The sequence below is a fragment of the Notechis scutatus genome, chromosome 3, assembly GCF_049901735.1.
Source record: "Notechis scutatus isolate UNSWTSFEM ecotype Mainland chromosome 3, rNotScu1.2, whole genome shotgun sequence".
Lineage (NCBI taxonomy): Eukaryota > Metazoa > Chordata > Lepidosauria > Squamata > Elapidae > Notechis > Notechis scutatus.
Window position 1 is genome coordinate 184,655,570 of NC_142011.1, and position 27,685 is coordinate 184,683,254.

General features: G+C 40.1%; 1 protein-coding gene across 6 annotated transcripts in view; it reads left to right on the forward strand.

The window, feature by feature from the left end:
* The window catches only part of CPQ (carboxypeptidase Q), a 162,086-nt gene that overhangs the window by 101,152 nt on the left and 33,249 nt on the right, over window positions 1-27,685 (forward strand). For all 6 annotated transcript variants that reach the window (XR_015748984.1, XR_015748983.1, XR_015748985.1 and 3 more), the window contains exons 6-7: window positions 12,964-13,055; window positions 25,814-26,015. Coding sequence is in view for 3 of the 6 variants with exons in the window: in XM_087962030.1 (XP_087818156.1) it covers window positions 12,964-13,055; window positions 25,814-26,015 (294 nt within the window). In the remaining 3 variants the exon portion in view is untranslated. The remainder of the gene's footprint in view (window positions 1-12,963; window positions 13,056-25,813; window positions 26,016-27,685) is intronic.

The window sequence follows — 27,685 nt, forward strand, 5'->3', positions numbered from 1 at the left end:
CAGTGCCATTCACTGATGAGCTATTTGAGTTCTCATGTTGTCTTTTCTAAATTAGTGGCCTCAAACTATAGAAAGGCTGCTGAGAGTCAACATAGTGGAGAAGATGTTTACTAGAATAGAAGGGAAGAAGTTCCTGCTAGGGGCATATCATATCTGCAGTATAATATTTTTACAGACGAAGCCCAAGAGGAGGAAAAAACAGTTTCAATTTCTGATTTTGTGAATGTGGCCACCTTGGTTTCTCAAATTTGTGAATGCTTTTGCAAAAGTTTGCACTATGATTGTCATGAATTTTGACACACATATCTCAATATAGGCAGATCAATCAATCCAGTCAGAATCGAGCTGGAAGGGACCTTGGAGGTCTTCTAGTTCAGCTCCCTGCTATATACTCCCCTATACTATTTCCGACGAGTGACTGTCCAGTCTCTTCCTAAAAATCTCCAGAGATTAAGCACCCACAACTTCTGAAGACAAGCTGTTCTGTACGAGCCATTTGCATACTTGTAAATACCGCGCCCTGATTGGTCAGAGCGCACGGCAACCTGATTGGCCGAGCAAGCCGCACTGATTGGCCCGCCGCGAATCCCGCGATTGGTGGAAACTAATCGCGGGAAATTCAAAGCGGTGCCATTGGCCGCGGCAGCCGCAGCCAGGGAAATATAAACCGCAGCCGATCTCGGGACCTAATAAAGAGCTGAAACTGGTCACTGGCTCCCAAGTCTCCTTGCCGACAACGGATTTAACACTGGCGACGAGGATGGGATCCCAGAACTGATACCCACCGAGCACGTGGTCACGAGGGAACGAGATCGATGAGATGGCCAGCCTCGCACCGCCCGCACCCTTTAACCAAGCTACTGAGGACTGGGAATCGTACATTGATCGGTTCCTGATGTTCCTGGAGAGTAGCAACCTCAAGGACGCAAACGGGCAGAAAAAAAGGGCTGTTTTCCTGACACACTGCGGGCCCGCAGTGTTTAAGATGGCGAAAGCCCTTGCGAAGCCCGAGGACGTGAAGGCGATGGACTGGACTGACCTCAAGCCGCTGCTCCAAGGCCACTATGCTCCCGCCGTGCCCACCCTCATCAGACGGCACAATTTCTACCGGCGGGACCAGAAGCCGGGTGAGAGCATCAGTGATTTCATGGCTGATCTGCGGAATCTAGGAGACATGTGCGGCTTCACGGATATGGATGAGGCGCTACGAGACTGCATCGTCCTCGGGCTCAGGGACCCAGTCCTACAAAGCAGACTGATGGCCAAGGGCGACATCTCCCTCGCCGATGCCCTTGCCGAGGCCACAGCAGCCGAAGCAACCCGGAAATCAGCGGCCCGAATGCAGAGGTCTGATACCGGGGATCGAGCCACAACCTCCGAGGTGGCCACGACGACTGAGACACACCCAGAAGCGAGCCGCTGAGCAACCACCACCACCCACCATGGTGACCTCGATTCCGCCTCCGACACCACGGACGACGAGGAGGACATCCATCAACTCCAAACAGAACGGGACCGGCGCAATCGGCGAAGTCGTAAGTCGGGACCCCACTGTGCCGGGTGCGGAGGCGACCACCCTCGATCAGAGTGCCGGTTTTTCGACGCGATCTGCCGGCATTGCGACAAGAGAGGCCACATCTCCCGGTCTGCCGACTCAAGAAAGCCTACAGCCCCGTCGACGAGACAACAGCGACCGGAGGCAGACGGCACCCCCCAGGCCCAGGGACCGCCAAGCCGAGAGCCGCTGGAACCGGGACGGACGGGGCCGACGGAACGGCGAGAACCGGCAGAGAGAGGAAACCCACCAGACGGTCGTCATCGGCCATTCATCGAGCTCAGACGCCTGGAAGGTATACGTGGAAGTGGGCATCAAGGGCAAGCCATGCAAAATGGAGGTGGACTCCGGGTCCTACCTCTCCATGGTCGCATGGCAGGAAATCAAGCGCCTGGTGCCCGAAATCCTCAAGAGGGGTTTGGAAAGCCAGAAGTTAATCCTTAAGGACTACCAAGGAAACTGCATCCCGGTAGTCGGAACAGGACACTTTGAAATCACTTTCAAAGGGCGCACAGCAAGACTTCCCCTGACCGTCGTGGACCGAGACCGACCCAGCCTATTGGGACTACAGTGGTTCGCGCCGCTTGGGATTGAAGTAACGGGCATCGACCACATCGCAGAGGCAGATTGGGAGGAGCAACTCGCAAGGGACTTCCAGGAAGTGTTCGGCAGCACCTTAGGCAAGTACCAAGGGCCCCCTATCTCCTTCAGCCTAGACCCCAGCATTCCCCAAGACGCCTAAAACCACGGCGGGTACCCTTTGCACTCCGCCCCAAGATAGATGAGCAGATAGACAAGCTCATCAAACAAGGGGTCTTAGAGCCAACCGATCACGCCCGGTGGGAGACCCCCATAGTCACCCCAGTCAAGCCCGATGGGTCGGTGAGAATCTGTGGGGACTATAAGGCCACCCTAAACTGCGCCTTACAACAAAGCGCCTACCCGTCCCAGTAGTGCAGCACCTCCTACACTCACTGGGGGAGGCAAGATATTCGCGAAACTCAACCTGGCACAAGCCTACCAACAATTGCCGGTCGACGCAGAAACCGCCGAGGCGCAAACCATAGTAACCCACCGGGGCCTTTCGCTGCAAGAGGCTCCAATTCGGAGTCAGCGTAGCGCCAGGAATTTTCCAGAGCCTCATGGAGAGACTCCTGCAAGGAATCAAGGGGGTGGTGCCCTACTTCGATGACGTGCTGGTGTCAGCAGCCAACCAAAAAGAACTGGAGGGTCGCCTGAGGGAGGTGCTACAAAAATTCAAAAAACGCGGGGCTAAAAGTCAAAAAAGAAAAATGCCAGCTGTACACTGAGAGGGTCGAGTTCCTGGGATATCTCCTAGACTGGCACGGGATTCACCCAACCGGAAAAAAAAATCAGAGCCATCAAAGAAGCCCCCAGGCCAAAGAATAAAACAGAACTGCAGGCATTTCTGGGACTGATCAATTTCTATAATGTTTTCCTACCCCAAAAGGCGACCGCGGCGGAACCGTTGCATAGGCTGCTGGATAAAACAGCCACCTGGACCTGGGGGGAACGTGAGGAAGCTGCTTTCAACAGAACCAAGGACCTGCTCACATCGGATGCCATCCTCATCCAATATAACGAGACCCTCCCATTAGCAGTCACATGCGACGCATCACCCTTCGGCGTCGGAGCGGTCCTCAGCCACACTCTCCCCAACGGAAAAGAAGCACCCATCGCTTTCTTTTCAAGAACCCTCTCAAAACCAGAAAGAAATTACAGCCAGCTCGACAAAGAGGCTCTGGCAATCGTCACCGCCATCAAGAGGTTCCACGAGTACCTCTATGGCAGGACCTTTACTTTCATCACCGACCACAAGCCGCTGCTGGGAATCCTGGCAGGGAACAAGGCCACCCCAAACATTCTATCTCCAAGAATGACAAGGTGGTCCGAATTCCTTGCCGCCTACAGCTACCGGCTAACCCACCGACCCGGTAAGACAATTAGCCACGCAGACGCCTTGAGCCGCACGCCGTTACCCGACCTGGACGCTGACCCAGCACCTACAACATCCACCCTTAGCATAGAGACTCTACCCAATCTGCCTGTAACCGCGTCAGACATTGCCCGCGAAACCAATAAAGACAAACGTCTGGCGCGGATTTTACATTGGGTAGAGAAAGGGTGGCCGGAAAAAGACGACGACGAAAAATTCAGGACATTTCGGAACCGACAAACGGAACTGTCTTTACAAAAGGGTTGTTTACTATGGGGGGATAGGGTTGTCATCCCTGAAAAACTACAAGAAAGGGTTTTGGAACTGTTGCATGAAGGGCACCCGGGCATCGTTAGGACCAAAGCCCTGGCCAGAGATTACGCCTGGTGGCCAGGGATGGACAAGCAAATCGAGGCTTGGGTGGCAGCATGCAAACAATGCCAAGAATCCAGGCCAAGCCCCCTCCGCCCCAATCCTGGAATGGGAAACCCCCAGGGGACCATGGTCAGGATTCATATAGACTTCGCCGGGCCGACAAAGGGATACACTTTTCTCATTACGGTAGATGCTTACTCCAACTGGCTGGAGGTAAGCAACATGAGAACCACCACCACGGAGGCCGTCACCAAAGAACTCAACAAACTATTCATAACCCACGGCCTCCCAGATGTCATCGTATCAGATAACGGGCCCCAATTTACCTCGCTAGAATTCGAAAAATTCCTAGCGGAACGGGAATACGGCATGCGTTGACTGCGCCGGCACATCCGGCGGCGAATGGAAGGGCGGAACAGATGGTTCAATTAAAAAAAAAAAAAATCCAAAAAATAGAAACCGGGAAATACAGGACAAAATTAATAAAATGCTATTCATACAACATATAACCCCAAGCACGACAACCAACAAAAGCCCAGCAGAACTACTAGTGGGAAGGAAACTAAGGTCCCCACTCGACAGACTGCACCCCACATACAACCCAGAAAAAAACCCCGACTCATCCAGCAGACACCAAACATTCACACCGGGGGACGCAGTATACGCAAAAAACCTCACAGGAGACCCACTCTGGGTACCAGCAACCATAACCCAGGTGACAGGTCCCCGCTTGTACCGGCTACAGACAACCGATGGTCGGGCGTGGAAAAGACACACCGATCAATTAAGATCAAGAATAGACACGGGAAACACAACCGACACGCAAAAAGAAAACACAGGGGGAAGGGGAAATCCCAACATCAGCCAAGAGGGGAGGGGGAAAACCCCGGAATCCAAAACAGCCAACCCCAAGAAAACCAAGAATACTCACCATACACGACGGGAACAGACGAACAGCTCGAGGCCTCACCGGGAAGAAACAGCCAAGCCAGCTCAACCAGCCCAGAAAGACCAGGCGGGAGCGGCAACACCAGCAGCTCGACCAGCCCGGTAGACCGGGAGGGAGCTGCACGAAAGGCCCGGCTCACCCTTCCAGGCGGTTCCATCAACGAGGCAGAGAGCAACACAGAACCTGACCGAACCGGCCGAAGGCCAGGCATCGACTAACCTGCGCAGGTCAAGTAGGGAAGTACGGAGCCCCGCCTGCTTACGGGACTACGTTACGTAGGACCATACCAAAAGAGGAGGGGTGTTCTGTACGAGCCATTTGCATACTTGTAAATACCGCACCCTGATTGGTCAGAGCGCACGGCAACCTGATTGGCAGAGCAAGCCGCACTGATTGGCCCGCCGCGAATCCCCACGATTGGTGGAAACTAATCGCGGGAAATTCAAAGCGGTGCCATTGGCCGCGGCAGCCGCGGCCAGGGAAATATAAGCCGCAGCCGATCTCGGGACCTAATAAAGAGCTGAAACTGGTCACTGGCTCCCGAGTCTCCTTGCCGACGACGGATTTAACACAAGCTACTTCACTGGTTAATTGACTGGCTTTTTTTTTCTAGGGAGTTCAATAATGATATACAAATTGTCACTATATAATATATAGTTAAGTATAGATTCTGCACTCCTGGTGAACATGTCATATGTATGCTGGTGCTGAAGGAATTGTGATTTTTTCATTCACCTGTTTAACTATACCAGATGGCTCTTTGTATTCAGAAGCAGCCAATGCCATCATTGTTTATCTCTCTCTTTGTGCGTGTTTGTAATTATATGAAAATTGAGTTTGAGAGAGAATGTTATGTGAGGCATCAAAGTAGATGAAGTTGGTGTCACAGAGAGGAAGAGAAAATTATATTAAAAGTATCAGTCAAATATAAATGTCCATATTTTACTCAGAAAGCACAGGAACATAATGACAATGGCAGAGCGGATATAGTTTAAAGGTTAAAAAAAGTGTTATTCCGTTGTCAAAATAAGGATAAAGGAAACATGGAGGGTTTTTTGCTGCTCTAGACAATCTTGCAGCATGTCTATGCATCTTAAGCAAACCAGGCTAAGAAGAAAGAAGAGTAAATTTGAGCATTTTATGGAGAAAGAAATTTACGTAGAATAATGGCGGTTAATTTCTTACCCGCCTTCTCAGGGTAGAGGCAAGAAGAAATGTCAAAGCCAGCAGAATTGGTGTTGCTAATTGTTCAGGCAGATGAACAACTCAAAGAATCAGAGAATCAGGGAAGAGAGGCAAAACGCCCCTCTGCAAGCTACTTTAGGAGGGCTTCTGGCGCACAATCCTGTTCATTAGGTGGCAGCATGGGTGTTGGGTGTGACTGTGTCCGGCTCCAGGTGAGGGGGGGAGACAACAGGCGCCTAGGAAGGAGTTGTTATTTGAAAAAATAAGAGCCGGGTGCACATTTGTGCCTATCATTTTTGGAGTTTTTTTTTAATTGTTATCAAGTAAATGCTTTGAGGAGTTATCTAGTCAGAAGTAAATACTTAGGCAAGTAAGGCAATTTGATGCCAGGATTTATATGATTTGGACAGGGCATCCCATGATAGCTAGGGAGTCAAAATCAAATCCACTCGGAGGGCAAAGCTGGACTACAGAGTAGAAATTCTTAACCATCACCAGGAGTCAAACTAGACTTGAAGGCATCATTTTCTTCATTTTTCTTTTTTCTTTTTCAATAGCCAATTGTCAAGCTGAGAGTTCAAAAGTTTAATCTTATCTTCTCTGTTGACATCTTTGGCTTAAAAACGTTCTCCATAGCACCTTCATATATTGTTATTTTTTTCCTCTCAAAGAGCACAGCTATTGTCTCAGCACCAATTACTCTCAAGTGTACTTCTAACCTTTTCCAGGCTTATGTCTGTTCTTGTCTATTAATCTTTAATTGACTGATTACTTTTCTGAAGGGAAGATGTCCAGGACTAAAAATCTTGAGCTTGTCTCTTGGCATATCTCTTTTGTCTTTTCCCTTTATATGTCATGTTGTTTCTGAGATTCATCTTTGAAATTATCACTAGAACTTATTTAATCAAATACCTTCAGCCTGCAGGAATTTTATTTATCCGATTTTTTATTCATTTATTTAATAAACACATCTACATGTGGCTGCCCTTGAAGAGCATTCAACTAGTGCAAAATGCAACTGCGTGGGTAGTAAATGGTACCAGATACATAGTACATGTGAGCAACATTGGTTGCTGGTGTGTTTTTAAGAGCAGTTCAAGGTCACCTTAAGTGCTGCATGCCTTGGGATTGGTTTACTTGAGGGGAACTGCCTTTTTGCAAGAGTCTCTACCTGTCCAGTTTGATCCAGCAGATTGGACACATTGCACATGCCATCAGCCAGAGTATTGACTGGTGGAAACTAGAAGATGGGCCTTCTCTGCTGTAGCCCCTGCTTTGTGGAACATTCTCCCAAGGGTGGGATATGACAGGGTTAACTATCGGTTCAGGATTTACGAGCTTCCCTGCCCGCTGTGAGCCACGCGCCTGTTAATCGTCATTAGCACGCTGCATGCCTAGCATGCTGCATGCCGAGAAGCAGCCTTTGAAACAGCCCTCTTTTCTTGTTTTTTTAACTGCAGCTATGCCTGGTTCGGCAGCTGAAGTTGAAAAATCAGGAAATAAAGATCAGGTAAGAGCCTGGGTGGGTGAGTGGGCAAAAACATCAGCAGACATAGAACCGGTTCTATGTCTGCTGCTCTTCAGAGCTACCGGTTCTACAGAGGTGGACAGAACTGGTAGAAACCCACCCCTGCATTCTCCCCCTCAGATTAGAATAGCCCCAATTTTTCTGGCATTTCATAAGAGTTTGAAAAATTAGCTATGTACCTGGGCCTGGGGTCAGAATGGCTTTACTGTTAGTTAGTTAATTATCTTGGCTGCATTTCTAGATGTTTTACTGTTACTGTTTTTAATTGTTTTATAGTTTTACAACTATAAGTTGGTAAAAATGGGTGGCTATAGAAATTGAATATAAATGAAGGACCCCAGCCATTTCATATACAAGATTCTGGGTGGCTAACAGTTTAAAAACAGAATAAACATAGTAAAAACCCAACAAATTTAAAAACCAGAAAAATAACATGAAATGAAACAGCACCTGAAAATCTTAGTTAACACAACCAAGACCAATAAATGTGTTCACTAATGCTAATTCAGGGCCATCCTTATTCATGCTTGTTACTGACATCTTCTCTCATTTAAAAAAGCCCCAAATCTAATAGCTTCTTCCTCCATGATGTTAAAAAATAAGGTATTTTCTCCTCATTTAAAATATCAGAACATTTTTCATAATTCTTTCTTCACAACTTCCACTAAAAAGCCTCTTCAAACAATATATTCAGAAGTCTTCTTGCTTATTCATTATCTCTATTACTCAAACCAATATTACCAGAGAAAAAGCTATGTAGGATTAGGTTAACAACTCCTAATGCCTTTTTGGCTATGTAGTTACAGTGGGCTCTAGCATTTAGATCATTAGAGATGTGTATTCCAAAGTCCTTGACGGAGTCTGGATCATCAACAAGGTCTTGACTATTCAGCTTATATTTTATTTTCTGATTTTTTTTGCCAATATGTAAGAGAGCATTTATTTGTTGAGATTTGAAGTTGCCATTTGTTTGACCAGTCTGATACATAATCGAGGTCTTTTTGAAGAGTAGCAGTTTTGTCTGTGATGTTGAATAGCTTCTCATCATCAGCAAAGAGAACACAGTTGCTCTTGATATGATCACAGAGGTCATTTATGTAGAGTATGAAGAGAGTTGGTCCTAGAACACTGCCTTGGGGGACACCACTGTTGACAGGTACAGAATTTAAAAGACGCTCCCAATTTTGACCATTTGTTGTCTGTTTGACAGGAATGCTTCTATCCAGTTATGCAGTTGTCCAGAGATACCATAAGATTTTAGTTTTAGTGGTAAGTTTGTCATGTACCACTGAATCAAAGGCTTTACAGAAATCTATGTAGATTGCGTCTATTGCTTTGCCCTGATCGAGTTGTGTAGTCCATATGTTTTTGCAGTGTAAGAGTTGCAGATTACAGGATAGGTTTTTTCTGAAACCAAATTGTTTATCAGAGAGTAGGTTGTTTGTCTCTAAGTGGAGGATGATGGATTGGTTAATAATTGATTCCATGACTTTATAGGTGATGCAGCATAAAGAGATTGGTCTGTAATTTTCAACTAGACCGGGGTCTCCCTTTTTGAAGATGGGGATGACCGTGGCTTGTGACCATAGGTTTGGCAAGGAGCTGGTCCTGAAGGATTTTTCAAAGATTATACTTAAAAGTTCGGCTATGGCAGTGGATAGCTTTTTTAAGAAGTAGGCACATATTCCATCTGGTCCAGTAGATAGAGATTGTTTTAGATTGCGTAGTGCTTTTTCAACCTTGTCTTCTGTAAAATTGATATGTATTAGATCATTGTAGTTATCTGTGGTTCAACTTGGAAACTGGGCATGATCCATTGCTGTTTACAAATACTGAGCCAAAGAATGTAAAGAGGTTGGCTTTGTGGGTTGTTGCAGTCTTTACCATTAGGTCCTTTCAGGGGTGGGATGGATCTTGAGTCTTTTAGTTTGTTGTTTACAAAATTGTAGAAAGTGCAGGTGGAATTGGTGCATAGAAGGTTTTCCTCTTGTTTAATGTGATAATTGGTGCATTCAGTCTTCATTCATTCTATCTGGTGGCATAAATTTTTGTATCGGCTTTTGAAGTTGGCAACGTGACCAGATTTGTTTTTCCGCCAAAGTGATCTTTTTTTGGATTGAAGCTTCCTTATTGTTAAGGGTAATCTGTTTTTTTCTGGTTTTGGGAGTTGTTATTGGTAATATAGTTTGATGACTCTTTTGAGTTCAAGTAAAAATATGTTGTAATGGTCTTCAACAGTATTGCATCCAGTGAAGTTGCCAATCAAGCGATGAGAGATTGTTGTCTATAAGATCGTAGTTGCCTTTTTTGAAGTTATAATTGGGGATCACTTTGTTGTGATGATTTTTGTGCGGATGTATGTTGAGACAAAAGTCAATCATGTTGTGGTCACTGTTGGAAAAAGGTTTTTTAATTTGTATTCCATAAATTGAGTTCAAATTATTGCAGAAGATGAGATCGAGGCAGTTAAGTCTAGTATTGTTGGTTACTAGTTGTTCCAGTCATAGATTTGTTACAGCATTGTAGAAGGTTGCATGTATGGGTTCAGGATTACATTCATTTAGGGTCCAGTTAATATGAGGTAGATTGAAGTCACCAAGAAAGATAAAAGCATTTGGGCAGGATGTTGCCCATGTTAGTAGTGTATTTAGCTTGTTTGCATGTTCAATGTCATAATCAGGGGCTGTGCAACATAGTAAGAATCGAAATGTGATATTTAAGGACAGTTCACAGACGATGGGCTCAGGAAGAGCAAGCTCCTGGGTAACTTGGATGTTTTTTAGATGTAGGGACTTTTTATAGAAGATAGCAACACCACCTCCTCTATGGATTTCACGATCTGATCGGTAAACATGATAGACTCTTACTGTGGTAATGGAGTCAGGGAGAGATGCCTTGAGCCATGTTTCACAGACAAATATGATGTCAAATTTAGCCCTATTTAATAAGAGGAGAAATTCAGGTATTCTCTCCATTCTACTTTACAGTGTAAATTTAGAAAGTTGGATTAAATTGTTAGAAAGAGAGGACTTGGCTGGGGTATTTCCATTGACCCAATGAATTATCACAATAATATTTTTGTTTCTGAATATTGTGGGAAAACTTTTATTTATTTATTGCATTCCTTGCATAGATTTATTCTTGTATCTGACACATGAGGCAAAGGCCATTGTAATAAAATATGTGACTAAATGTGTAGCTACTGGGCTTTATTTTCTGCATGCAAGTTATAGATAGACTGGAGCATTGCCATGAGATGATCTTTAAAAGGTGTCAAATACATTTCCACTCAGACTATTAAATACTAGCGGCATTCGGGGAATTTCTTATGTCTTGTGAAATCAGATCATTCCTTTCACCATCAACACCACCCCCGAATGTAAATGACAGCAGAAACTACCAAAAGTAAATGAGCAATCCTCATGAAACATGTCATATGCATCCTAGCTATATTCTACTTCAGCTCTTTTAAATGGATTTAAAAGAATCATGGCTCTGTAATGAAACAAAGTAAGAACTTCAAAGAAGCTGAACCAATTCCATCTGTTAATTTTCGTTGTCTAATATTGATATACAGCTTACTTGTCATATGTGTAGCTCATATCTCTGTTTCAATGCCAGACGACAAAGGGGAGAATTTCATGAGTTTTGAAAAGTCATGTCTAGTCAATACATTTTTTTATATCCAGAGAAGAATTTGCTTCTTATTTCTATTGCCCAACGTTCCACTCAATATACTTGTCCATAATTGATTTTGGATTATGAACGTTCATCTTGGTTTATCAAATATACTTACTTTATGTTACAAGCTATACTTAAGAAAACCATAACTTAGTACACAATGCAAACCCAGTTATTGCTGTATATGAAATATGGATTCTTTTTACTTGTGTTTCTTCTCTCAGGTAATTTTTCTCCATGCACAGTAACTATTGAAAGAGTAAAAGAATTTAATACATGCCTCACTTGGGCTGAATCTAATAAAGATGGATTTAAATGTATTAGGTGGCTTTCAAATGGCTTATATTTAATTTTAAGGTTATTCCTTCATAAATATTATTAAAACACAGATGGCTTTGCCTTGTCTTTTGCAGTTAAAGAACACGATAGGAAGTCTTAAAAACCTTTCAACATTGAGTTTCAAAAATCTATAGATTCTCTTTTCTGAATCTAGATTGGAAGAAACGGGATTACCAGCTTGTCACACAAAAACCCATTGGGGATGCAAACAAACACACTTTATTTATTTTTATTTTATTTATTTATATATAAAAATTTATATATTTATATATTTATTTATATATTTATTTATATATATTTATTTATTTATATATATATATATATTTATATATAAAATAAAAATAAATAAAGTGTGTTTGTTTGCATCCCCAATGGGTTTTTGTGTGACAAGCTGGTAATCCCGTTTCTTCCAATCTAGATTCAGAAAAGAGAATCCTTCCTCTTTTATTGCCACAATTTGCAAACTTTATTCTGGGTGATGTTGATAGGCAACACCACAAGCACACCCTTTCCTCTTGGTGCAGGAGCACATGGGAGAAAAACAGAATTTTTGGCAGGCTGCCATAGAGGCAGCAAACAGCAGACACTGTGGTGGGCACAACAGGTGCCTTTGGGTACTGTTTTAGAAGGCTTTCTTTGTTTGGGATCCTATGATTAGTTCACCATTTGTGAACTGGGAAGAGCAAGAGTGCTAAACCATACCCTTCCTGGGAGTTATTTATCTCTTCCTCCTCCCCAGACCATTTTCTCCAGATGAAACCTAAACGCAAACAGATTATTTCTACACAATTGGAACAGACTGACATTGTTAACAAATTGGTAGCCTTTGTGTGCAGCTTAAGCCTGAACGCAAGGAAGATCTCCACCCTAGTATCACCTAGCCTTCACACAAATCCTTAATGCAGACCACCTGCAGACCATTGGATCACATTCTACAATGATGGGGAGTTGCCATAAATCGTTAGTTCATAAATTCTGAAAGAGATAGAAAAATGATGAGGAGAAAAAAAAAATCAGAATGGAATAGCAGTGCTAGGAATGCAGAAATCCTGTGCGGGAAGTGGGCTGTGGAAAAAGAAGAAAGCAGATAGAAGTGTGAAAAGATGTTTGTGTATGTGCTTAAATGGGGGGAGAGAGAGAAATTAGCTGGATTGTAAACCAAAATGGGATGGGGCAGGGGTGAAGATTTCAGAAATAGTGTAGAGAAAGCAAAAAAGGAGAAACAAAAAATGCAGGAGATGCATTCAAAGTAGATGTTTTGCTTTTCCATGATAGGCAAAATGTTATTTTTCTCCAAATACACTAAGGCAGGCTTCTTAGGATACTAAAAATGGGAAAGAAGCTTTCAGGGCTGAGCTGAGAGAGATGTTTGCTTATTTTCTACCTAATAATAGGACTCCGGCCCAAAAGAACTCTGCGCTTGGTGCTTTGGACTGGAGAAGAACAAGGGGGAATCGGAGCTGAACAATACTACAAGCTACATAAAGTAAGCAACTTGATGGAATAACATGTTTAATTCTTTGGATTCATTGTTTTTTACACCAATGTGTTATAATTTTTACTGTATGCCACCAAGAGTCATGTTTTTCATGAGATGGGAGGCCATATAAATACGAATAAAATGAATATTATTATTTCATTAGCAGTCTTCTTGAAATTCTCACTTGCGAGCAGTAGAATGGGAAGGGGAAAAAAATCAAGCAGACCAGTGGTGGGATTCATTTTTTTTTTACTACCGGTTCTGTGGGCATGGCTTGGTGGGTGAGGCAGGGAAAGGATACTGTAAAATCTCCAATCAGAGGTGGTATTTGCCGGTTCTCTGAACTACTCAAAATTTCTGCTGCCGGTTCTCCAGAACTGGTCAGAACCTGCTGAATACCACCTCTGAAGCACACATAATCATATTATGGTTCGAATTTGGAAATTTTGCTCATATTCTCAGAGAAAATACACTACAATATAGAGAACAATAGGCTAAAGTTAATATTGTTCTAACCTCTGATAAACTTTATCAGGTTGTCTGCAAGTCAATATACAGTAGAACCTCTGGTCACTAACGCTTCTGACATGACCAAATCGGGTTCTGACCAAAAAATTCACAAACATTTTTTTGGGCGATTTCCCCTTCTGTGCCATTTTATTTTTTTTTTTGTAAGCGCCAAATTTCCAAAATTAGGTTCAGGTCACGACCAAATCAGGTTGTAATCAAAGTTATGGAACAAATTACAGTGGTGACCAGAGGTTCTACTATATGTTCTGGTGTAACACTGCACACTAAATTTTAAACTAACCACACAGACTGGATTTTACAACATGCTAGAGTAAACTGTCATTAGCTAGTCTCCATGTGTTGTGTAACATCAAGTTGATAAATCTGGATTGGTACTGAAATATCAAAATCTACCTCATTCTGGAATAAAAAGGGGCTGTTTATGATAGACTTCCAAATTACAATTTTATTTAGTTCCCAATGCACTCCTTCACTACAATCATATTAATAAAACATGATTTGTCCAGTTGTCCTCATTTTTCTACTTTCCCTGAGAATGTCCCCATTAACTCGAAGAATAGTCTTCAAAGATGAAGTAACAACTAAATCTGCAATTCTCAATGTTTCCCCCAGGCTGCCTATATGCCCTTCCTTAGTACTCCAGCTTCTTGCTTCACTTCACTTTTTATACCTTGAGCAAAAATAATTGAAATAAATGGAAATTTGCTATGCTGTAGTATGTAGCACCAACAATTTCCAAAAGTACACCAAATGGATATTGTGATTTTCCTTTGAAAATACAAATAAAAGTACAATGCTTTGGAAGTTTGCTTTCCTAATAGAAAACAAAAGAAGATAAAGAATGGAATAGCACCATGAGGTTCTGCTAAAGGGGTGGCAGGTAATATTCTGGGAACAGAGTGCTCTGTAGCTGCTTACATTCTTTCTGATTATCATTCTCAGCTGGCAAGATCCTTTCACCAGCCACTTTGCAAGAAATATTTGTTCTTTAAACTTCAGATGTGCTCATCAGTACAAAAGAGTAATTCTCTATAGAGTACAAAAGAGTAATCCTAGAAATCCTCTTCTAGACCTTAGTTTGTCAGTCACAATGTAATATTCAACAATATTTACACCTCTCCCACATTCATTTTGAGGATTTGAGCTATAATCCAGATGAAAATCCTGTCCCCCTTGGCTACAATACTTAGAGGGAAAACATGTCCAGTACTACTATTCGGCGTTCTAGTCCTGTTTACTGGTATAGCTTTTCTCTGCGGAATAATCCTGCACTCAGCTTGCCCAAGGTACTAAATAAAACAGCAGGCTCTTCACTAGTTATTTTATTTAATTATTTAAAGAATTTATTAATGATCAAATGATTAAAATAAATATTTGATTTGGTTCTTAACTTGCTAATTTAGATTTAGGCTTGCAAGGAGAAAAATAACCTTATCAGGGTCCATACTTTATATGATCTGCCTTGAAAATTAAAAAGAGTTTTCTGTTGTGCCTGAATATTTTGGTTATTATCAACGCTTTCCACAAAGAACTAAGTTCTTGTGATTTGTGAATGGAAAAAGGGATGAGTAAACATGTTATATATTTCACTTATGTTAAAAGTACATTTTCCGATATGTTGGATTGAACTCAATACAGTTTTTTTATGAAAGGTTTAGGATTTAATGTGCATTTTATCTGTAGAAAATTAGTCATATTCTTAACATCACTAATATTTTAATGATGTATTTCAAAAATTTAAAAATGAGCTACAAGAACCATAGAATGACATGTCATCCTTGTGGCATTTATTCATAACTATCTCTTCAAAGCATGATATGGCATGAGGGATAACTTAATAGAATTGTCTCAGAGCTAAAATATGATAATTTTATAAACATTTCATAGCCTAATTTGATTTTAATTATTTCCAGTACTTACTTAAACATGAAGGAAATAAACATTTGACACAAGTGTCTTTATGTTTAATTGATGGTTGCAAAATGCTTATGATTCTAAGGCTCAGACAAAACTATTTGTTGTTTCTAATAAGCATAAATACTCAAACAGACAAGCACACACACACACATTTTATTTGCTAAAAAGTGAATTTGGAAAGCTTTGTCCTCGTTCTGAAATTACTTCATTTGCATTCAGTAACATTTCTTAGGCCAAGAGAAATGAACCTCTGGCTGTAGATTACTGGAATTGAATTTCTGTCAACTTCAACCAGTATGGTCAGCAATCCAGTTGATGAGAATTATAGTCCAGTAACATCAGAAGGGACACAACTTTGTCACACACAGACCCAATTTGGCCAAATCTGATTGGCTTTATAACATTAAAATGATATTTCATTCACTGTTTTGAAGGGATCCAACAAATGCATTCATGGAAAGATGGAAGAGAAAATTGCATCTAATGCATCTTTCTCAAAACACCAAGCACCATGCCCATAGCACACCTACTTTACATTTTTTTAAATGGTCACTTACCTTGCCATGACCCGAATGGCCTCAAAAAGTATGTTCTCTATCCAGTGATGCCACCCCAATAGTTGTCTCTGGTGGCATGCAGAGGCTAATATTTTTTAACAGTTAAAAGGGCATGGATGAACCCTCTACATCAGGGCTCCCCAATCCTCAGGCCATAGACTGGCATTGGTCCATGGCTGGTTAGGAATTGGACAGCATAGTTAGAGGTGAGCAGTGAGTGGGCAGTGGGATCTAGATTGCATGCTCTTCCTCCGGTTCATGAAAAAATTGTCTTCCATAAAACCTTGGTAGCAAAGAGGCATGCGTGACCAATAGTTGAGAAGGAAGAGATTGAGCATGCTCCTGGCCTTTCTCTTCTCCAAATTCTCCCTACACCAATAGCCCCTTTTCTCTGCAACAACATAAAGATGCTAGGGTTTATTACATTCATTTGTGTATAATATTTATTCTACCCTACACAGCTATTGAATTTTTCCCTTGCCATCACTTTCTAGTAGACTAATTTTTCCTTGCTTGCCAAAGAGTTTGTATTTCTGTGCTGCTTCTAATCTTATTTATTGAAAATTTGACAGGAAAATGTTATAAATAGTTCCATTTTATATTCTAAGTATGAAAAGAATTGCCTAAATAATAGAGCAGGCTAGGAAAGAGGCCTTGGGCATCACTAAATCAAATCTGAATACTGCAAATATGCAATGGAAAGGGGGAGAAAGCTGCTATGGGGGAGATGGGAAGAAATGAACAAGGAAAAAAAATGTACTTTTGGAGGAATATTTCAATCTTCCTTAGATACCAAATTTGATCTGTTATAATTATGGTATATTTTGCCATATATCTACAAGCAAGAAAGTCTAATAAGCACTCTGTGGCAAAAACACGCACACAGACAGACAGATTAATGTTGTAAATAATCCGTCTGCATTAAAAAAAACTTTTTAACTTTTTACAGTTCATATTTCTGAGAAATGGATTCCCAGAACAGAATACATCTTGTAACTGGTAATTACTTGAATTGCAGAGGCATATGATCCATTATTTAAACTTGAAATCTTTACATTTTAAAGGTTATTTTTTTTTAAAATGATTGGATTGCTCATTATATGCAGAGTACAAAACTGAACATAATTGATTATTTTCTCTTAAGAGTAATGATTAGCAAGGAATAGATGTTATGACAAAGCATCAGTAATAAGGTAGCCTGGATCTTCCTTTACAAAGTCCAATCCTCTCTCTATTTTGTCTTGCTTGTGTATATATGTACATCCCCTCAAATAAATAGCACTGTATAATTAATATTAGACAACTTGTGACCCATTGATCATCCTTCGAGAGAAAGGTACTGCATTCTGATATGAGCAGTATAAACACTAAATTTTAGGCTGATCGTGGTTTTTTTTAACCCCAGTTCTTGACAGTCCCAAGATAGTCTAGAAGAGTATATATCATAAATTAAAAAATAATTGTAATGGCAAACAAGCTTCAATAATAATAGGACAATATTTACTTATCTAAACAGATGGACCAAACAGTGGGAGCCAACGTGACTTCTAACTTCCTTCTGGCTTTCCCATTGACTTTGCTTGCAGGGAGCATTGGAAATGATGATCAAGTGACCATAGAAATGCTGCATCAGTCTCAACTTTGCAAATAAAACTGGCGTGAACTGTATGGAAATTTCAGCTCCACGGAAGTAATGGGTCCCTGATGTTTTACACGTTCTTTAAGATTTTAGGTCATTCAAAAAAGTATAATATACTGTTTGCACTAGCTTCATTGACTTTAGTAGTAGTATATTTAGTAGTATATAGATAGATTGGCTAAATGTTAGGATCTCATCCATATTGGTATGTGATAATAATTCAGAGGCCATGGCAAATTTTACATAACCTTCTTTTAAAAATAGCCATAGAATATAATATTTATCAAATAGATGGATAAATACTTCAAACAAGTTTATCAATGCTACCACACCTGCCATTGGCCAGTGCATCTCAAGAATCCAAATACTTTTTTTTAGGATTTAGACCAGATTGTCTTTTTCCAAGTCAGGAATTTTCTTGGTTTTTAGTCATTGCCTTCCATGTATGGTTTTTTTTTCCATTGCAGATGTCTAAATGAATCTATTCATTCAAACAAATCAATGTCAATAATAGTAATTTTAAATATTTTGATTTCATTGGATACATTTTGACTGTAATATAGAAATTAGATTTTTCTTGAGTCTACCGTAGGTGGATTATCTGCCTGATTTTTTTCTGCCTCAGTAAACTAGGAATACATCTTGCATATAAATAACAATTCACTAGATGTTCCTATAATCTAAGAAAGTCAATGGCCAAGATATCAGTGCAGCTTAATTAGGATTCTATTCATGTCAATAGCAAAGTTCAGAAGAAAATAATAGCATTTTGAAACATGGCAGCTTTGTCAGCATTTCCATAGACTTGATGGGCACAATCCCAACACATATATTTCTGCTGCTACTGCTGCTGCTACTGCTACTATTACTAGTAGTAGAACAGGTAATATTTGTGTATTGTTCTTCCTTAGCAGTATGCAAAAATACTGGAATGAAACAATCTTCAGCAGAAACAGTTTGATTAAAAAAATTAATAATGAAACGAGACAGTGAAAAACACTTAATGTACAACAAATAAAATTCATTTAAAAGGCCATCTGCAATTCAATGATGCAATCTTGCATATTGGATCCTCATAATCGGCTATATTGAAACTCCTGATCCTTTTTTCCTATTCAAAGTTCTCAAAGAAAAATAGCTGAAGAGAAAGAATAGCTGAAAAAAGACCAGTTGTCATTTTGAACTCCATTGCTGGAATCTGAGGGAATATTGAAAATGGCTCTCTAATGGTTTTTACCAGTTGGAGGGGCTAACCAAGCCTGTCCCTCTGGATCAGGCTGCTTTTAGACGTTAATCCTGGAAGCAACCTCAACTGAGTTTCTCAAATTCTCCATTTGAAAATGTTCACACATATTCCCCCTCAAGTGTCTTCACATATGTTATTCTGTGCCTCAGCAGATTTTAAGGTTTAAGGCCAGGGTCATAAAAAGGGAGTTAGACAATGTGAGGTAATCAATCAGAATTGAGGCTCCAAACCATTTAGAGCTTTGAAAATCATTACTAACACTCTGAACTCAGATGAAAAATGTATTGCAAGTTATTGTAAATCCTTTCTCTAAGGAGTTAGGTCTGGAATTTAGCCTAGTGAACCAGCATGATGTGCAATGAACACTTAATTCAGGTATTAAGGAAAAGCATCCAGGTGTGTAATATCATAGTCATTTTTTTACAAATAGCTTGGCCAGATCTGACAAGCCCCTCTTTGTCTTCTGCCTTAGTTTACAGGGTGTTACCTTCAACTTGCTGACCTATACTTGTTTTCCTATTGATTTTGGAGCTCTGACAGAGAGAATATTCCTGCAGCTTCATATTTGGTTGCGGTGTTCATCCTACAGCCCTGTCAATTGACTTTTGGGAAATTGTACATCCATCAATCCAATTTGTTTGACTAATTTTTCCCATTCTGCTGACATCTCCAGTGGGGAAGCATTCACTGCACACTGTAGTTAGAGCCTAGCGCTCAGATTATTCCCTGACAAAAGTGATTACCTTAGTGAACTGATATTTTAATGAGCCTGCATATTTGAATGAGTCTTCCAATATGAGAAGAGATGGAAGAAACAGCTGAGCCCTCGTTGAATCTGTGCCTCAGATAGTCAATCTTACTTAAGAGAACACAGTTTGATCTGAACTTATTTTGACATCAGTAGTTACCTTTTTGCTGTCCGGAGGGAACTGAAGAGAGATAGACAGAGAAAAAGACACATGTGTCCACATGTGTACTTTGATGAGATTTAATAGTGAACTATTTTGTACGTACAACGCATTTTCCAGATGCCCCAGGAAAATAATCTAGGGTTTCACCACTCAGGGAAATTCCAAGTGATCACCCAGAAATCAGCAGCAAATAAGAAAAGCAGCAAAAACCCTCAAGACAATCAAGAGTTACTAAATCCCATGGAAGTTAAATGTTGGGTACACCAACAATCTTTCTTCTCTTTCAGAACTATTTATAGGCAGAAGGCAAACAGCCAGGCATGTACAAAATTATAAATTATATCTGCATTGTTTTTATAATGAAATATATATTAATAATCTTTTCTGCAATGAAACCTGCTTGTTCCCAAATGAAAGTATCTGTTAAAATAGTAGCCACAAGCTCAACTTTAGCCCTGCAGTCATTATATGTCATGATTTGAGTTGGAGATGCAAACTGTAAGTAACTGTAAGTGTCCTGGGCATTTATTTTTTAAAAAAAGTCCTGAGCACCAAAATATTCCATTGTTTTGTTTTTTTGTTTGTTGTTCTATCATAGGGATATATTTTTTTTGCAGCCCAAGGGTAATCTGACCAAAGCTTCCTAAGATCGTAATTAAGCACACACTTAGTCCAAACAATCTCTCGAGATAAGCATCCACCTTTCTCTCCTTTGAATTGCTGCCAACAACTAAAGTGCCAAATTAAATGTAAAAAACCAACCAAAGTAAAGTCCACACAGAGCTTCAAGATTTAAAACGAACAGAGTGAATGACTTTGCTTCCTGCAAAGGTTTCTCTACCTTTGCACCTCCTATATACATTAGGGGAGGGACAATCACCTCCAAGCCTTACTCCCGAGTCACCCCTTTTGTCTTAGCTGCTCTTACCTTCTAGCAGCTCTGCGCACATGTGCGCTGGGAACAGGCTCCCCTTGTTCCTCTTCCTTGCTGCTGCCAGAATCTGGAGGCTCCAAAGTCAGCACAAAACTCCCAGATGGTCCTGGCCCCATCTCTGCATTGGATGCAGGACCCTCGTCCGAGTCCTCCCCAGACTCCCAGACTGGTCCCCATTCTTCCCCACTGTCCTATTCCGCTGCTGTCTGCCCAGGCTGCTGATGAACCACAACAGGTAATATGTGGACTATGAATAGAATAACAGGGAAACATTTCAACACAATGTGGCCAGAATACAAACTAAAATAGATTCAGTTTAATTCCAGCTGAAATTATACTAAATTAATTCAATGCTATCATCCAGTCTGGGGGGTCTGCTGTTGCTATCCATATCTGACTCATGTTGAATTATTGCCATTTTAAAAAGTGTTCTTGTGAGATTTTTTACAACGTAGTTCACTCGTGCTTTCTCTGACCCTGCCCATTTATCCTGACTTGGGACCATATGGTTGGGTTAAGTTCAATGCACTTAATATGACTATGCCATTATATTTAATCAGTTTCCCTGCATTAAAAATTACAGATAGATGACAACCTTTGAAAAAGTTCTGGATATCTCACCAAAGGTGAGACTGCATATGATTTTAATGACTTCAGTTGTATCACTCTTCTCTAACAAGTCCAGAATCCAGAGCAGAGGTGGTATTCAGCAAGTTCTGACCAGTTCTTGAGAACCGGTAGCGGAAATTTTGGGTAGTTCAGAGAACCTGGGGGTACCTGCCTCACCAAACGTCCTAACTTCTCCTTCACACAAAGGTGCTTTTTTTTCAAGAGGCAACCAGACTTTCTGGTTTTTCTTTGAAGATGTTTCGTTTCTCATCCAAGAAGCTTCTTCAGCTCTGACTGGATGGTGGGGAATGGAAGGATTGTTATACTCCTTGCAGACAGCTGGTCATTTGCATTCTTTTAATGGATCATTAAGGTCATCTGGAGGTTTATCTGTGTCATCAGAGTCACCTACGTGGTGCAAATTGATGTGGAGCCTTCTTGAAACTGTTGAAAGGACTGTGTGGTAGATTGGAAATAGAGGATGTCATATCGCTCCCCCTCTGTGGAGATAAGGCTGTTCAGTTCTGACATAGACGGCATCTTTAACCCCTCTTTCAAACCAGCCGGCCTCTCTGTCCAAAACGTGGACTTTGTTGTCTTCAAAAGAGTGCCCTGTGTCTTTTAAATGCAGATGGACTGCTGAATCTAATCTTCATGGGTTTCTTCTCCTATGTTGTGCCATGCGTTTATTTATTTATTTATTTATTTTGTAAATTTTATTTGAGTTTTCACAAAAAGAAAAAAAAATACAAATGAAACATCTTTTTTTAAGGTAGCGTAATCCCGGGTTACATTTCTTCGTACAGACACAAATTCAAGTTCATGCTCATTTTTATATTCTATTCCATATCTTATTACTATTTTACATTTTCTGCATAAGCTTCTCCCCTCTTTTAATTTTCTCAATTTTATTTTAATTATCTCATCTCAATTCAGATCATTATATTTGTATTTTTTGTCTGTCCTGTTTCAATTATCTATTATCTTTTCTCATTAAACAAAATTTCTCCTGTAGTTACTGATTGGAGTATGACGCCTTTATATCTTTTAAGTTCATCCATTTAACTCTTATTTAGGCTTCAATATATACCCTAAAGTTATAACATTCAATATAATACATAACTTCCATTCGGATTCTGCTTGGTACATTCTTAAAATACACACTATATTCTTAAAAAAAGAAAAAAATTATAAATGTATATAATTAAAACAACATTCCATTCCAATTCAATTATATCATTAATATTAATATTCATTAAAGTCTTAACATCTTTAACATTACTTTTCAATTAAATATCATACTTCTATGAGAACTTTCCATAATAAGCTTTCCATAATTAATTCCCACCCCCTTCACTTACATTTTATAAAACATTAACTAATTAAAATGTTCCCGTTCCTTCCTAATTCAGTTTTCTCATTTATTTTATTTCACTTATTTTATTCACAAACATTTCACTAAATTACACTATTTTATCCCTCATTTTAATCATACATTGTTTCCAATTTTCTAAAGTTATTAGTAACTTATATTACTAATATAACAATACAATCTTATGTACCTTTACAGAATCCCTTTTTCAGTTAGATTTTCACCCATTATCTCTAAATAGGTCCTGTTTCTCTATATCTTGCTCCGGTCCTTTGTAACTTCTTTTCCTTTCCTTCTTCCCTCTCTTCTTCTCTCTCCCCTTTATACCCCCTTGTCTCTCTACCTCTATTTCTCTCTTCTGTATTCCCCACTTCTGTTGCTTTCCAGTATTATACTTATTTTTCGAATTATTTTTCTTTTCTTTGGTTGTTTTTTTACATCTTAAATTCTTCATTCTCTTTCCCCCCTTTCCTTTTTCTTTGCCACATAAAATTACTTGTTCATTAAAGATGGCTTCTTCTTTGTCCCTGTCTTCTTGTTTTGTAGTCGTTTCTTGTTTCTCATAGTTCCAAATCTCCATTTCTAAGAATTGAAAAATGAAGCCAAAAGAACCCTTTCCTTCTTGTGCATCTTCTTTGTACTTTTTAAGTTCCATTTTCAATTCATCCAGAAGTGGTGCCATTGTATAAATTTTTAAACAACCACCCGATTAATTTTAGTCATTCAAATGTAATAACCAAGGATCCAAAGATCACCAAATAATCCAAATACACACAAGCTGTTTCTTTTTGCTCTTTTTTTTCACTTTCTCTTCTTGGGGTTACTGTTTAGTTACAAAGTTTCAGTTAAAATGTATCTTTTAGAAGTCTTGTTGAAGTTTTACTGTAGATTCTTTTTAATTTCAGGCAGTCTCCTCCCTCTTCCAGATCCTGCCCTTATTTTTTTCTCTCCCTTCCTACTTATGAAAAAAAAAAATTAGTGTCCAGAAATATTTATTATCCCTTTGGCATTTTATTTTATTTTCAGCTTAATTGCCTATTGATGTCAAAGTGGATTTTTCCGATTTCTTATTTAAGTCTCTTAGTTGTCAGTATAGGGAAAGAGAGAGAAGGGGGAAAAAAGCCAAACCTTTCGCTTTTCACTTTCCTTCGCTGCTTCCGACTCTTCTTTGGGAGCAATGTTATTTTTTTGTAAGTTTAAATTTCAGGGTACCTTAGTTGTTGCTTTCACAATTTAACCCGGTCAGCCAAAACTTTCACTTCTTATCTTTCTCCTGCACATTCTTTTCCGGTCGAGTTCTTCTTTGTGGTGGCCATTTCTGACCACCGCTGCAACCACCTTCGGGAAAGGGAGTAATGGCCAGCTGAGGAGGAGAGATGCGGCTCTCCTCAACCCTGCTGGCGGTCTCCCCCCTCTTCACCACCTCTACGGGGTGGCTTAGCCCCGAAACCAGGCGGCTCTGGGCACTCCAGCGGCAAGCCCAGACCGAAACCGCGCACGATCGCAGATTTTTGTCTGTTGCCGAAGAGACTTCAAACCGGAAGCCTGTTGTGCCATGCGTTTATGAAGTGGTTGTTTCATTTCCCACATCAGAGGTGAAGAAGCTTCTTGGATGAGAAGTGAAACGTCTTCAAAGAAAAACCAGAAAGTCCAGTTGCCTCTTGGGAAAAAAAAAAGCACCTATGGAACAACCATGACCTGCATGACTGAGAATCTCCATAGACATTCTCCTTCACACATACACATACAATATTTACCTGTAAGGGCTATTATACTATTACCTACAACCAAGGTCACAGCTGTCAGGAAAAATACCTCATTGCCAAACTGACATTTTGAGGCATCATCATAGCTTTCAATGGGAATTTAGATGCAGGAAGAACAACATTTGGATGACAGGTAACTTTCCCTTTCCTACCAACTCTTAATTTTTGCAGACCAGCCATCATATGCCCATAGCCATGTACAGGGAATCCTGGGGGAAGGAGGGGCTGAGCACTGTACTTTTCCCCTTTCTGCATGGAATGGATAAGGACAAACACTTTGGAATGGAGATATTTTAAGTAGGAAATCTGACCAGACTGAATAGAGCAGGCTACCAGTCCTGAATAGGCTGCATGCCTTCTGAAGGACCTAGTTTGCAATTTAGAGATTTATCTGAACAAGTGCTAACTGGGGAGATATAGATTGCAGCAGCGAAGGAATGCTTTTTACCAGCATAGTATGATAGACCATTTGGTATGTCATTGTCACTGCAGGATTATGGGAGTTGAAATTTAAAACTTCTGAAAGGCAGCTGGTTGGGAAAGGCCGCCATAATGAGCTAAAAATCTCCTTGTGCTATTAAGTGAAACATAAGCTGGGATTCCAGAGCCAAGACCAATATATGGCTGTGGCAATGCCAATTGTGTCTCTTCTTTTATGCAACTAAACATAGATGTTTCAAGATCAAAAAGAAAAATGAAACTAAATGAAACTCCTAAATCCAAACTTCCAAATTTCCCCTAAGGGCATCCAAGAAATTAATCAGCACTCCCATAGTGGAAGTATTCAGTTTACTAATAATTACTTGCTACTTAATATCATTTTGAAACCAATCTAATGTTTGCATAGAACTTAGAAAAGGCATGCAGTAAGCAGTAATTTATACCCCAGCATTTGTTTAATAAATGAAGATACATACCATTTTATTTATCACTTGAAAAGGTATAAATATATTGACCTCGTTTATGTTTATTTTATCCAGTATAATAATTTCCTAAGGAAAAATCACTATTTATCTCCAAAACTAGAAGCTGAGATTTTAAATGCTCTCACAAGCTAGGACTCCAAAGTACAATGTAATCTAGTCTGTAAACAAGGATCATAAACAACATTGAAAGAATTTCATGGTTTAGTCATGTAATTAAAATTGTAGTTTATCAAAACAATATGCAATAGATCATTTTCCTGTCGAATCTGATGACATCCCAGGAAGTAAAGTGACCACTGCCAAATTGCCCTTTCAACATCATCTGTATTTGAATAGAAATTCACTTTGTTTCTCAGGTAAACATTTCCAACTTTGATATGGTTATGGAATCAGATGAAGGAACGTTTACACCCACTGGCCTGGCTTTCACGGGCAGCCCCAAGGCTCATTGTATCATGAAGGAAATCATGAAACATCTAAAGCTTCTCAACATTACCAATGTTTTTGAAGGTGGTGGAGGAACAGACATTAATTATTGGATTCATGAAGGAATACCAGGTGAGAGTCTGGAATGAATTTTACTAGGAGGGGCATAATTGTGTTCCCTTTCTTAGGTGATGCCTTTTTGTAGAGATTAATATTGCAGAGCTCTTTCTCTTGAACAACTCTTTAGCAGAAATTAAACGTGTGTGAACATATGTCAGGATTAACTACAGAAGCCTGGCTACATAATGTACATTTGAAGGACTTTAAAAAAAAAACCCACACATTTCAGATGATACATGGACAATATGTTTGCAATCTTCTTTTAAGCTTTAGGATTTAACTTAATCTTCCCTTCAGTGATGAAGTAAAAATAACATCCCACATAAAGGACATCCCTTCTAAAGGAGGCAAAAGGGGCAAACCAAAAATAGCAAAGGCTGTCTTGTTTTTTTTCTTCACTTGTTCACATGGTTGCAGATGAGGACAAGCATGTGGGGAAATTTATGGTGTAATCTATCCTAGTTCATATATAATACTACATAAATGCTTTATCTGGAAATAGCCAGCTATAGGATGAGTGGTGGCAAGCAACATAGAAAAGAGTCATAGAGTACAATAAGCAATCAAATCATACTAAGAAACAGTCAATAAAAATTGTTAGGATACAAGCAACAAGGTTACAATCATACAGTCATAAATGGGAGGAGATGGTTAAAAGGAAGGATGGGACGATTAATAGTAATGTAGACTTAGTAAATAGTTTGACAGTGTTGAGGGAATTAATTGTTTAGCAGAGTGATGGCTTTCGGGGGAAAATCTGTTCTTGTGTCTAGTTGTTCTGGTGTGCAGTGCTCTATAGCATCGTTTTGAGGGAAGGAGTTGAAACAGTTTATGTGAGGGATCTGTAAATATTTTCACAGCCCTCTTTTTGACTCTACAGGTCCTCGATTGAAGGCAGGTTGGTAGTCATTGTTTTTTCTGCAGTCCTAATGATCCTCTGAAGTCTGTGTCTGTCCTGTTGGGTTGCAGAACCAAACCAGACATTTATAGAGGTGCAGATGACAGACTCAATAATTCCTCTGTAGAATTATTGTATATGTATATGTAGTGCAGGGATGGCACTGCAAGGTGGCCTAATTGGATAATTTGGAGAGTAGTATATAAAGCTGTTTAGTTTTTCCTTTTGTTTTCTCCTCAGTCGAGGTGCTGCTTCTCTTTGTGCCTCTGATAGTGGCATTCCTCTGTATCCTGCCATCTGCATCAAGGAAGAGGCCATCCATCCATCCATCCAAAAGATAATAACAGAGTTGGAAGGGACCTTGGAGGTCTTCTAGTCCAACCCCCTGCTCAGGCAGGAAGCCCTATACCATTTCAGACAAATGATTGTTCAATCTCTTCTTAAAATCTTCCAATGTTGGAGCATTTACAACTTCTGGAGGCAAGTTGTTCCACTGATCGTTTTGTCAGAAATTTCTCCTTAGTTCTAGGTTGGTCCTTTCCTTAATTAGTTTCCATTCATTGCTCCACTTATTCACCATATGAGGATGAGAAAAGCTATATTTTTCTCTAGCAGATTGAGATGATAGGTGATCCAACAGGGAGAAGGGCATGCTGAGGTCACACCTTGCTGGCTTTAACTCCAAATAAAAATGTGAGATTTATTATTCAATTGACTGTAAAAGATTGGGACTTGATTACGCTTCTGTTCATCTGCACTGTATGATAAAAAGTGGATTGAATTA